Raw genomic sequence first — 12,043 nt, 5'->3', positions numbered from 1 at the left:
TAGCGTTTGAACCGATTAAAAAAGACAAACAAATGTTTTTATCAGGTCATCTTTAGGTTGAACGTTACAAATATGATTTTACCTTCTTAATTTTACATAAAATACCAAAAAATATACAAATTTATAATATTTTGATAAAAAGATATGAAAATTTATATATTTGGAATGTTTAACTATAGAAGTTGAGAATGTAGAGATCACTCTCTCGATAATTATATTTAATTAATTTAAAATAATTATTGTAATTTTTTAACCTAAACCTAATATTAAGAAAGTACTGGTTGTGATAAGGGTGGCAGTAGAAATCGTGGATGTGTTGGGGAGTGGTTGAATGTAGATTAAACAATAACCATAAATATATTTAAAATAATAATAAAAAATTAAACATCCGTGTTTTATTATAAAAGAATTTTATTAATTAAAATCTATTAAAATAGTATTTTAATTAAAACAATTATAATGCAAATTGTTAATTTTTTTTATGACAATCAAATAAGTTTATTTCTTTTGATATTCAATGTTAAATTAAGGGGTAGAAAGATCTTTTAATCAATGGATTGCACATTCCACGTCAACATTTTTAAATGTGAGCTATAGAAAACACATTTGTAATATTTTAGCAGGTTCAAGCACCGTATTAATATAAAATTTTATTCAAATATCAAATTGTCATTTTCGAACAAGTTCAAACACTAAATTTATTATTAAGGTTTATGATTTTATTTAATCTAATTTTGGAAAATAAAATTTGAGTTCAGACATCAAAATTATAAAGCAATCGATACAAGAAAAATAAATAAAGCAACCGACTTAGTTCGCACTGCCTGCTCATTTCGATAATCAGCCAATCGAAACAGATAATTCAAGACAAAAATATTGAATAAATTAAAGTTTTTAATTTAGTACCGAGATGCAGTTCTAAGAATACGCACATTTACATTCCTATAAAGCACTTTGCCTTTTATGAGAAGTATAAAATAACCTCCTAATCCAATAGGTGCCTGCAATACTAAAATAAGAGTATACGATAGCTCTTTTAGGCTAAAATCACTTGTAATATTCAGGCTTCAAGACACCAACATAAGGCAAATTTCTATAAAGCTCAGCATAGTCCATCCCGTAACCCACGACGAAGTAATCTGGACACTGCAAAAGGGAAACACAGGAAATTTTCATTTCTAATAAAATACTCCTATGAAAGACATATATTTATTACTTTTAATACTATAGTAGTTAGCATGCTAGACATAAAATCAACACAAATGTGCCAGCATTTATGAAAAAAATGTAAGATTTTAGAGGTGGGAGATTTCTTGGATTAACTTTTTGAAGCAAGGAAATCAATGAATGAGTTGGATAATTTGTCCCGAATCAAGGTCCAGGAATAACTTCGTAAATGCAAAGAAAGACTAGTCTATTTATAGTTTAAAAAACCATTTCCAAATATTAGGGGAATTTTATAGTGCATTGAAGGCAACCTATATAATCACATTATCAATTTGCAGACCATGGATATAAATATTTATTACCCTAATCATTGGTTGTTTTTGGAATAACAGTGGATAAGTAATTTTAAATACTGTTCCTTGAAAGCAGAGTAGAAAGAACCCCCAAATTAGTTAAGAGTCTTTGAGGGCAGAATTCCATGATTTTTCCGACTGAAAAATGATAAATATGTTTTTTTGGTAAAAACTGGTTCTTACACTAACAATTTTGGAATTGTAATAAACTTGCTAAGACTAAGAACAGACGAGCACAAAGCTGTGTTTGTGCCTGGTGATTCCTACAGCCTATAGTGCGCAACAACTCGGCGAGTTTTACGTTTTGGCGATCTTTTATCTTTTCAATCTCAGAAACTTTATATTCATAAACTATTCTTACAAAAAAAACTGGTGTTGCCATTGCCGTTTCAGTGTTTTCATGCATCATAGCCTACAGCATAACAAAGTTCAAAAGATTTACTGGAGAAAGGACAGTTGAGCAAAATAACCCTGCCACCTACTTCCTGAAATGTGCTCAAGGGCGTGCTAAAGAAAAAAAAGCACCCGAGAACATACTTAAAGCACCATCAATAATATGACATGATTCACATGTGACAGAAAAAAGGCATGTACATGTCAAATGGTAGAAAATAGCAATTAGCATTGTCCCTAATGTCAAGAGAAATGCTAACAATCGGGCGAAGATGTATTAATCATTTAACAAGAAAGTAGCACACCAGTCACTCATCAATTTAGTTGAATGTGAATTTATGAATAGCTTTTTCTCTACTAGTTTCCAAATCATATATATGAAGAGAAAGCAGAGATTGCGCGCATACCTCAAACCCTCGGTAATACTTTCCATCACCCACTAATTCAAAATGAACTTTTCTTCTAGCAGGCTTATCAAGAAACGTACAAACCGACACAGAGGACACTCCCTTAGATTTCAAGTGTGAAATAAGGGTAGATAAAGTACTTCCTGTATCCACAATGTCCTCAACCTGAAACAAGCTATGCTTATTAATCACATTATCATCTAACAAATCAAATATTCCAAAACTAAAAGAATTCGATGCAAGCCAGAATTATCAGTAACTTTCAGTAGGACACACATTTAGCAGTAACTTTCAGTAGGATAGCATATACAATTAGCAAAGTCTCACCCTTTTGAAGAACCCAATTCCCAGTCAGCATTTCTTATTTTAAGGACTCAATAAAAAAAAACTTTTTGAGGACCCAATTCCTAAAGTATTATTCTTTTTAAAATTCACTAACAACCCACGTCACATTTTAATCACAACAACAAGAAATTAAAGAAAAAATTGATAAAAGCTAAGAGAATTACCAAAATGACGTGTTTGCCTTTGACATCAAGCTTTAAGTCCATGGAAATGGTGGGTGAGCCATTGGACTCGGTACCTGAACCATAAGACTCGGCACGAATGAAATCAACAGATATAGGTAAATGAATTTGCCTGACTAAGTCAGCCAAGAATAAGAAAGCTCCCGTAGCAACACCAACAAGAAGTGGAGGTGGGGAATCAGCAAAATCTGTAGAGATTTGAGAGGCAAGTTCTGTAACTCTTTTTGAAATTTGGAATTTGGTCCATAGTACTTCTTTTATGTGACAATCCAATCCCATTGACCTTCTAAAGATTGTGTGATATCTGAAGAAGTGCTGAAAATGGTGTTGCAGGGTTTTCTTTGGAGTTTTGCTCTTGGCATGGGCTTCTAGTAAGGTTAAGCTTTGACTCATTGGGCTATGTTAAACCCTACCTTTCTTTTTCTAAAAACATAATGAAAATTTACAAAATATCTAAAAAAAATAAAATTTAATTAAGAAAAATAAATAAATATTATTTTATCTGCAGTAACATTTCTTTTAAATCCAAAAGTTTTAATAGTAAGAATAACATGATTATTATATGAGCAAATTCTCAAACATATACTACCATGTAATTTATAATTTCGTCTTTTCTGTTTAAAAATTGGATGATATAATTTTATATTTTTATTTTTTATTAGTGTTTTATTCATTCCATCTATTTTCAGTGTTTAGTCAATTAAGGCAAAATATTTAACTAAAAAAAATTAAATTTCAATATTATCTTTAAACTTATTTTTAACATAAATATAAATAAAAAATATGTTTTCTGAGATTTTGATTTAATAAGTTTACTTAATATTTTTCTTATTTTTTTTTATTTTCTTACTTTCTTACTTTCTAGAAATTAAATCCTAAAAAATATTTTAAAATATTGATAAAATTAAAATATAAATAAATAAATAAATTATGAATTGAATTCATTAAATCATAAAACTATTTAAAATATAATTTATTTATATTTATATGAAAAATAAATTTAAAGACTATAAGTAAAACTTTAGATCTATGAATTAAGCCATTTGACATAATTAACTGACATAAAAAAAGAGAGTAAACGGAACGACTAGATTATTAACGAAAATAGAGGACCATATCATTTGTTTTTTAAACAGGAACGATGACACTATAAATTATGATAAATGTGAGGAGTATAAAAGTAATTTGTTTTTATTATTTTAAAAAGAAGTATAATTTCAAAATTTGGCTGTATGACAGTATAAGCAAGTTCCCACCATTCCGCTAATATATTGGCGCCAAAATCCCTAAATTTTCGAAATTTCGGACCATCTGAAACCACAAACCCTCTCTTGAACAATCGAAACGAGAAGAGCAAAAAAAAAATGGGATGTACAGAATTCGTCGCTGTTCAGTGCTGTCAATGCGCGACAATGCAGGCAATCTCTCATTTTCCTTTTCTTAATCTAATGATTTTCTCAAGAAAATTATACACGATTAACGGAAATCAATTGCTATGTTATTGTCTAATTGGTTTATGCTATGTACATTACAGGCGAAGCAGAAGAAGAAAAGCAGTAACAAGTGGACATGTGTAGTGTGCAATCAGAGACAATCTGTAACAAAAATGTTTGCTCAAAGCTTCATGGCTAAAGACATCCGTATGTTTGTGCAGTCCTTCAACATGTCCCGCGGCAAATTAGCCGAACACAACGACAGCGGAGCAGGAGATGCTGAAACCCTAACTGCCGATCCCCAAATTCAGAGGAAAAGACGCTCTGATTGGACTGAGTACCTTGATTTTGACCAGGACAGTGCTAAACAGGAACAATTTGAAGAACAACAAGGTAAGAGATTGAGATTTTGTGTTCAATTAGCCGGTTGATTGAATTGTTTAATTTTGGTTGTAATGCAGGAGATGATTTTGGGGTAAAGATTGTGACGGAATTGACGAAAGAGATGTTTAAGAAACCTAAATTCAGGAATTATGATTCTCGCGGTAATGCATGTCATGGTTTTAAACCTACTTTCTCTAAGAGGAATACCAGCAGCAAAAATGTCTGCTCTCAAGGTAAGAATTACATGGCTGCAGTAGGTCTAACCGAGTCAAATCAACTCACAATTGACTCGTTGTTAGTTGAATCAAGCTTGAACGCACATTTCGAGCCAATTTCCGAGTTGAGTTCAATATTAAGATGCATTGGCTCACAAACCTAGTCAAACTTTGCTATTTTACTTTTCGTCCTTCATAATCAAGTTGAGCTGAGACGAACTTATTCTTATAGAATTCAAGTTTGAGCTCTTAAAATAAAATTTGATCAAGTTTGAATTGAGTTTTGAGCTTTAAAGTTAATGGTCACAGTTTTGATTCAACTCGACTTGATTTGATTAGGCCTACTTGCCTAGTACAACATTAGAACATCTTAAAGATATTCTATCTGTTTGATGCGGTAGATAACTGGTTTGTCCAACTTGAAGTGGCCTGTTAAGATTGGGGCATGTTTAGTTTAGTCAACTCATCTCACTTGATTGCTCGTAATTGAATCTAGACATGGTAGAATCTTTCATTTGAAAATCATTGGTGCATATATAATTCAGGCAGAGTTTAATATGCAGGGAAGGAAGAAAAGAAAAATGCTTCAGAGGACGTCATCAGCCCTACAAAATGGAGGGATTACATGAAAAAAGATTGCGAGGAGCAGAGGAAAAATCAACCAACAATGGCAACCAAAGCTTCAAAATGGAATGACTACATAACACATGATGACAGCGACTTCAATGCTGAAAGAAGAAGAAACTGTGCAGATGATATGGGGCACTGTAGCAATGATGTGTGGGAGACCATATTGGATGAACAAAAGGTAGAAGATGACATCCATCCTGATTTCATCTGAAATGTTTGGTACGTCGTTAATTTTTTTCATGTACGAGTCATGATCCAAAACTTGCCGAACCTGCTTTTTTTAATAATGGTATTGTGGCTGTTTATAAGAAAATAATTGTACTTTAATGATTCTTTTACTTTAAACCAATATTATACAAAAACTTATTGAAGATTTCATTTCCAAAACTGCATTTGAAATTCTGAAATTTTATTATATCTATCACAAATTCTTATAAAAACATAATCTGATTCGGAATTTCCATTTTCAATGTTTCCTAGCAATATAGCTTTGACCCTAACAGATAAACAGAAGACGAGAACAATGTAATAGTACGTTATGCTAACATGAGTAAAAAGAAAGTGCCTATATCAATCATTTTCCTCATGAAAAGAGTCTTCATCTTCGGCATAATTTGGTAAAACTTGAACAAACCAACATGTATAAACAGATTTCCTTTTTCGACGCTACGTAAAGAAAAGCGTCAGATATGGGTAAAATTATATGATCATTTGCAATTCCACTTGATATAGAAAATAGATGTGTATAAAGAGACATCCAGAAAAATTCCAAAAAAGAAACCCATTATCTATAGCATTGTCAAACAGAAACAAATATCTAAAGAAACATCCAGAAAATCTTTTAATTTCTCTATCCCAGATCAAAAGTCTAAAAAAATTTCAAAGAAACTGATCCTATAAAAAAATAGTTTAGGAGATGGTCCCAAATCAATGACTCCTCATTGCCCTGTAAGATAATGGCTCAAAACCACCAAAACAATGAAGTTAGCCATAAAAATAAGGTCACTTCACTCACTCAGCCCCAGTTAGCCAAGCTGATCGCCGACATTAGCGGTAGCTTCTCGAAGGACATGCATTGCTTCACCCACCTTCTTTTTCAGGGCATCTGGAGACTCGATAAGATGCAATACCTCTGTTTGATCCATCTCCAGTAGCATCCCAGTAACCTTTGCCACATGTTCAGGCTGAAGTCGCTCCACAAGGGGATAAAGATGGTCACCCAGCATCTGAGTACAGCAGAACAGCATCAAAAACCTGCATATGCCATGTTAGTAAATAATGAATATTGTCACGTACCTCAGTACGTTTCTCTGGAGCAGCAGATGCCAATGCAGATGCAAGAGTTGAGATGGTAATGGGTCGCTGAACATCATTTGGAGCCCCTGAAACCTCTACAGGTAATGGCACCATCGGGCCCACATGACCTTGTGTAACAACAGATGAATCTATGTTGTTCCTTCCACTGCCAACATATCTTAACCCTTGGTTGTTGTTACGGTGAGGTAACTTCAAGCCAACAAGTAATTATTTTTAGGTAACGAAGAAAAATGTCAAAATAAATTTTCAAAAGAAAAAATTATATCAATGGTGTCTAAAACTTTTCTGAATCTACTATTTAGTGTGAATTTTTTTTCTTTTAAGTTGCTATTTCAACTTTTTAAAAGTACATCAAATGAGTCATGTTAGCCATTTTTCAATCATCAGACAACTAATAAGAACAAAAAGAAGCTTTTTTTTTAATTGCCAATCAATTTTAATATTTTAATGTCTCATAGAAATATAGTATCATTTAGACACTATCATTAGGTTTTTGCTAATTTAGAGTAAAATTTAAGTAAATATGAAGCTTATTTTTGTCTTTTAGCACAGCAATTATCAAAAAAGGGTCAAAAATACTTATTTGTTATATTATTAAAAAGTTAAAATACCAATTAAGAAAAGAGTTCAAATACTGAAATAGTAGATTCATAAGAAGTTCTAACATCTCTCGTGTAATTTTTCCTTTTCAAAATATTGCACTTCATAACATATTTTTCAGAAGAATGCACCTGTTGCTGATGCTGTGGCTGCTGTTGACCGTTCCCTCCACGACGCATTCCAAACCGCTGCCCAGGTTGACCCTGTCTTTGAAGGTGATACGGCATCATAAAGTTCGGAGCAACGCCAGGGCGGACACCAGGCAAGAGTTGCTGTGGGAAGCCATAGCCTGCATGCTGAGGGGACATCATGCCTGGAGTCCCTTGACCAAAGTAAAGATGCTGCGGTGCAAGCCTCGGTGCTCCTGCATGATATCCAGGAATACCTGAAGGCAAAGGTGCCAACGCACTAGGGCCTCGAATTTGAGAAAATTGAGCCTATAAATAGATATAGCATAAAGGTTACATTAGATATCACACTATAAGAAGGTATAACGGAAAGGAAACCGTTAGATTTCTAATGCATCGCATAATAGTGCACAAAAATAAATGCATGCAATTGTAGTGTTCCCACAACCAAAGTTCAGTTCCTACAATGCAAGTAGACTGAAAAATGCAGTAACTTAATACTGATTCCCAAAAATCCAGAACTTGTTTTTATTTTACTCTTAACATCTGAAGGGCTCTATTTTACAAGTTCTTGTGCTGTCACATGACAAGATGCTCTACTACAACACTCTTTCCACAGACACACTAGAGATGTGCGAGGGTAATGTTCTCTAGATGAATGAAAAAGGCGAGCAAAAACAAAATAACACCTGTAGTCGAGCCTTCCTTTCATCTTTGCGTTGGGCAACAGCAACGAAAAGAGGTTTCCTCCCAATCATCTTTCCATTCATTTCATTCAGCTGAATACCAATTAAAAAGCCAAACTATTATACAAAAGGAAATTGAAAAGCTGACCAACTTAACTACAATCTATTTTTTTTATTTAAAAAAACATGAGTCAGACAAAAGAGCTTACAGCTCTTGAAGCTTCCTCAGGTGTAGCAAACGCAACAAAACCTGAGCCCTTACTCATCCCTCTATGATCGATCATGACCTGAAAAAATGTACTTATCAGAATAAATAATTAAAAATACTGAGACTCACAGGATAGTTATTAAATGAAAAGCTGACCTTGCATGATGTTATTATCCCAAATTCAGAAAAAAATTCTTTCAGCTTTTCATCGTCGACACTGTCATCGAGATTTTTCAAATACAAATTTGCAGCCTTCAATTTTTCATATCTACTTATTCTTTCCTGTTCAAATTTGGCTTTCAGCTCTGCCTCTCTTTCTGATTTCCTCTGGGCCCTGCCGACATACCAAGCTTTGTCATCATTAACTAGGCCGTTTAATTTCTCAACAGCAACAGCAGCAGAATCCGGGTCCTGAAAGTTCACAAAGCCAAAGCCTCTTGAATTCCCTGCTTGATCCTTCATAACAACTGCACTAGTGATGGTCCCATAAGAATCAAAAAACTTCTGAAGGTCCTCGTCAGTTGTTGTCTCGGATAAGTTTTTAACAAAAACATTAGTGAACTTTGTTGAACTACTAGTCCGAATCCTCTCCTGTTGTCGAACAAAATGTCCAACATAGACTTGTTTATCATTTAGCAGCATGCCATTTAAGAATTTAATAGCACTTTCTGCTGCTTCCTCATCTTCAAACTGCACAAAACCGTAACCTTTTGATTGGCCATTAAAATCATTGGCAACTTTGCATGAAAGAACTCTTCCGAAGGCAGCAAAAGTGTCGTACAATGCCTTGTTATCAATTGATGCGTGGAGGTTCTTGATGAAAATATTGCCCTGCCCGCTTTTTCTAATACTAGGATCACGATGAGAAAACATTATTCGAATAGGCTTCCCATTCAAAGGAGTGTAATTCAAGGACTCCATAGCATTTGCAGCTGTAAATTCAGAATCAAAACACACACGAGCAGATCATAAGTTCATAACAACAGAAGACAAGCCAAATTTCTAAAACATGCTTCAACACCAAAATCATGATAAAAATATAAAGAAATTTACCTAATTACACATCAAATTAAAAATAATAACTAATCTCAATCCAGTAACGACATGATCAATCAAACAATGATAAATCAATAATAAATTAAGCATATGAAGAAAAAAATTAAAACATGCATCAAAATCATAGATCATAAAGAACATGCATCAAAAACATAGATTATAAAAAAAATTAATCACAGATCATCAATTAAATTACCATCTTGAGGAGAAGTGAAATTGACATAAGCATAACCAAGAGATGACTGTTTAGTTTGATCTCTACAAACCCTAACAGAAACCACGCTAGCAATCTGACTAAACAGATCATACAATTGTCCATCATTCACATTATCCTCCAGATCCCCTACGTACAATGACATATTCCCAAAACCACCGCCATTCATCACTCCCGCCGCTCCGTTCACTGTTGGCGCCACTGCAGCCACTGCTGTTGCCAAAGCCACACTGGTTGCCGCCATAAATATTATTATAATTAATAAAAATAATAATATTAACTCAAATTTCTCCTAATTCAGGACAAAATCAAAAGAATAAACAAATTTGACCTAACAACTGTAATTAATTATTTGATAACTCTAAATAAGGAAAAAAAATTGATTTTTATTTTTTTTGGTTTTTAATTTTTTTGGTGTTTTTGAGAGAGAAAAAAAAACAAAGGGGAGGAGCAAAATGAGCTTTTATATGTGAGGGGAAAGAAAAGGACGGGGGCGGGAGCGGAAACACGGCGTTTCGTTTTTATTTTATTTTTGATGTGCACGTGTGGGTATATGTGTTGTGATGACGTGGCATTCCTAAGTCTCTGACTTTGTATTTCTCTACTCCTGATGTTCTGTTTCGTTGTCGTTTTATTGTTTTTTTTTTTTTTACTTTTAGTCTATGGAAAATATTATTTTAAGAAATAATTAGGAGATTTTGATATTTTATACCACGATTGTTAGTATTATTTTTAGCTTTTAAAAAGTTAGCAGTTTTCTCCTTTGATGTTTTCACTTTTTATTAATATCATCTTTCTTTATTTAATTTTATTGGTTGACTTAATTAAATTATTAATTATTAAAAATAAAGTTAAATTTGAAATTTATATATTGAAAATATGAATTACAGAATATCTATGTAATTTTTAATGTAATTTATAATTATTTACTAAATCATAATAATAGTTTTTAAATATTTTTTAATAATTTTAAAATTAATTTTCATTTAATTGTAAAATATTTTAATTTGGTAAAATTATAAATTAAATATGTTTCTATTTGATTTAAAAACTAATGTTTTTGATTCGATTAAATTATATTAAAAATATACTGATATTTTAAATTGAATTGAACCAAACTATATTAAATTTAACTAATTTAGAAAAAAAACATAAATTTAATTTTTAAAACATTTTGATATTTATATGACTCTCTGGTTAGTTTACTAGTAGCAAATATTTTAAGATTGGTACAACAGTTAAAATTTATATAGTTATAAATATATTAACATTTAATAAAAATTATAAATTATTTTAAAAATAAATAAAATACCTTATCATTTACAAACTTTTAAAAATAATCAAAATCAAATTAAATTTTAACTAGCGAATCCATTAATTGAGGATGTAGCAGTGGATTTTAATCAAACATAAAAAAAAAGTAGCATTTTAAATATCATTTGATCTTTTCAGTCGCCGATCGTTAAATTTATTTGGTTATCTTCCATGCATCAAACTCTAATTTGGTGCAATATGATCACTAAATTTATAAAATCTATCCAACTTGACTTTTCTATAACAAACAATACACGGAGTTAGTTCTATTGACTGATTTGAACTAGTTTTATAATTTTAACGACTCCACTAAATTAAAATTTAAGAATATAAACATTTTTTAATAAAAGTGTAAAGTAGAATTTTGGATATTTTAAAAAGTTGATGAAAATTAACATTTTTCAAATGTAAATAATTTTATTGTTGTTTTAAATTATTTCAAATATATTAAAGGGTTAATGCCAAAAAAAATCATGAACTTTACATGTTTTCTCATTTTAATCACGCAGTTTATATTTTCTCATTTTCATGCACGAACTATCACTATTTCTCAAATTCATGCATGGTGCTGAGGTGTAACGGCTCCATTAGTGTAATTCGCTGAGGTGAAAGTCATTTTACACAAATGAATGAGTATCATCTCAGCACTGTGCATGAATTTGAGAAAAAATGGTAGTTCGTGTATAAAAATGAGAAAATTTAAACTGCGTGATTAAAATAAAAAATATGTCAAGTTCGTGATTTTTTTTTGACATTAACCCTATATTAAATAAATATTTCAAAGATTATTTTTAGTTCCTAACAATATTTTTAAAAACATATAACAAAACCACATGGGAATGAATTAATTGGAAATTGGTTGCCTATGAAATATGATTAAATATTAAACTGTGAAATAAAATATTATAAAGTTAAAATTATTTAAAATATAATAATAAATCTTAAAGTGAAAGAAATATATTATCGGCCATTAAAAATAAAGAATTGTGAAATTAAGTTAAAGTATTAAAT

At 31.5% G+C, this 12,043-nt stretch overlaps 3 protein-coding genes across 3 annotated transcripts; 1 reads left to right on the top strand and 2 right to left on the bottom strand.

Annotated features, from left to right (window-relative positions):
- Positions 1-861: 861 nt before the first annotated feature.
- Positions 862-3,182, bottom strand: LOC126666171 (uncharacterized). The gene is made up of 3 exons (XM_050359163.2): positions 2,830-3,182; positions 2,321-2,485; positions 862-1,146 (listed from the first exon to the last, which is right to left on the bottom strand). Exons 1-3 carry the CDS (start codon positions 3,124-3,126, stop codon positions 1,048-1,050), a joined length of 561 nt encoding a protein of 186 aa, XP_050215120.1. The 5' UTR covers positions 3,127-3,182; the 3' UTR covers positions 862-1,047.
- A 921-nt stretch (positions 3,183-4,103) lies between these two features.
- LOC126666170 (uncharacterized) lies at positions 4,104-5,854 on the top strand. The gene is made up of 4 exons (XM_050359162.2): positions 4,104-4,265; positions 4,382-4,673; positions 4,742-4,897; positions 5,443-5,854. Exons 1-4 carry the CDS (start codon positions 4,212-4,214, stop codon positions 5,718-5,720), a joined length of 780 nt encoding a protein of 259 aa, XP_050215119.1. The 5' UTR covers positions 4,104-4,211; the 3' UTR covers positions 5,721-5,854.
- Positions 5,855-6,275: 421 nt separating this feature from the next.
- On the bottom strand, positions 6,276-10,146 carry LOC126665662 (polyadenylate-binding protein 5-like). The gene is made up of 7 exons (XM_050358517.2): positions 9,701-10,146; positions 8,605-9,380; positions 8,450-8,527; positions 8,244-8,333; positions 7,558-7,863; positions 6,806-7,015; positions 6,276-6,735 (listed from the first exon to the last, which is right to left on the bottom strand). Exons 1-7 carry the CDS (start codon positions 9,960-9,962, stop codon positions 6,535-6,537), a joined length of 1,923 nt encoding a protein of 640 aa, XP_050214474.1. The 5' UTR covers positions 9,963-10,146; the 3' UTR covers positions 6,276-6,534.
- Between the last annotated feature and the right edge of the window lie 1,897 nt (positions 10,147-12,043).

Source organism: Mercurialis annua, linkage group LG1-X, assembly GCF_937616625.2.
Source record: "Mercurialis annua linkage group LG1-X, ddMerAnnu1.2, whole genome shotgun sequence".
NCBI lineage: Eukaryota > Viridiplantae > Streptophyta > Magnoliopsida > Malpighiales > Euphorbiaceae > Mercurialis > Mercurialis annua.
Note: the sequence above shows the minus strand (reverse complement) of the source record. Positions and strands in the feature narration are given on the sequence as shown.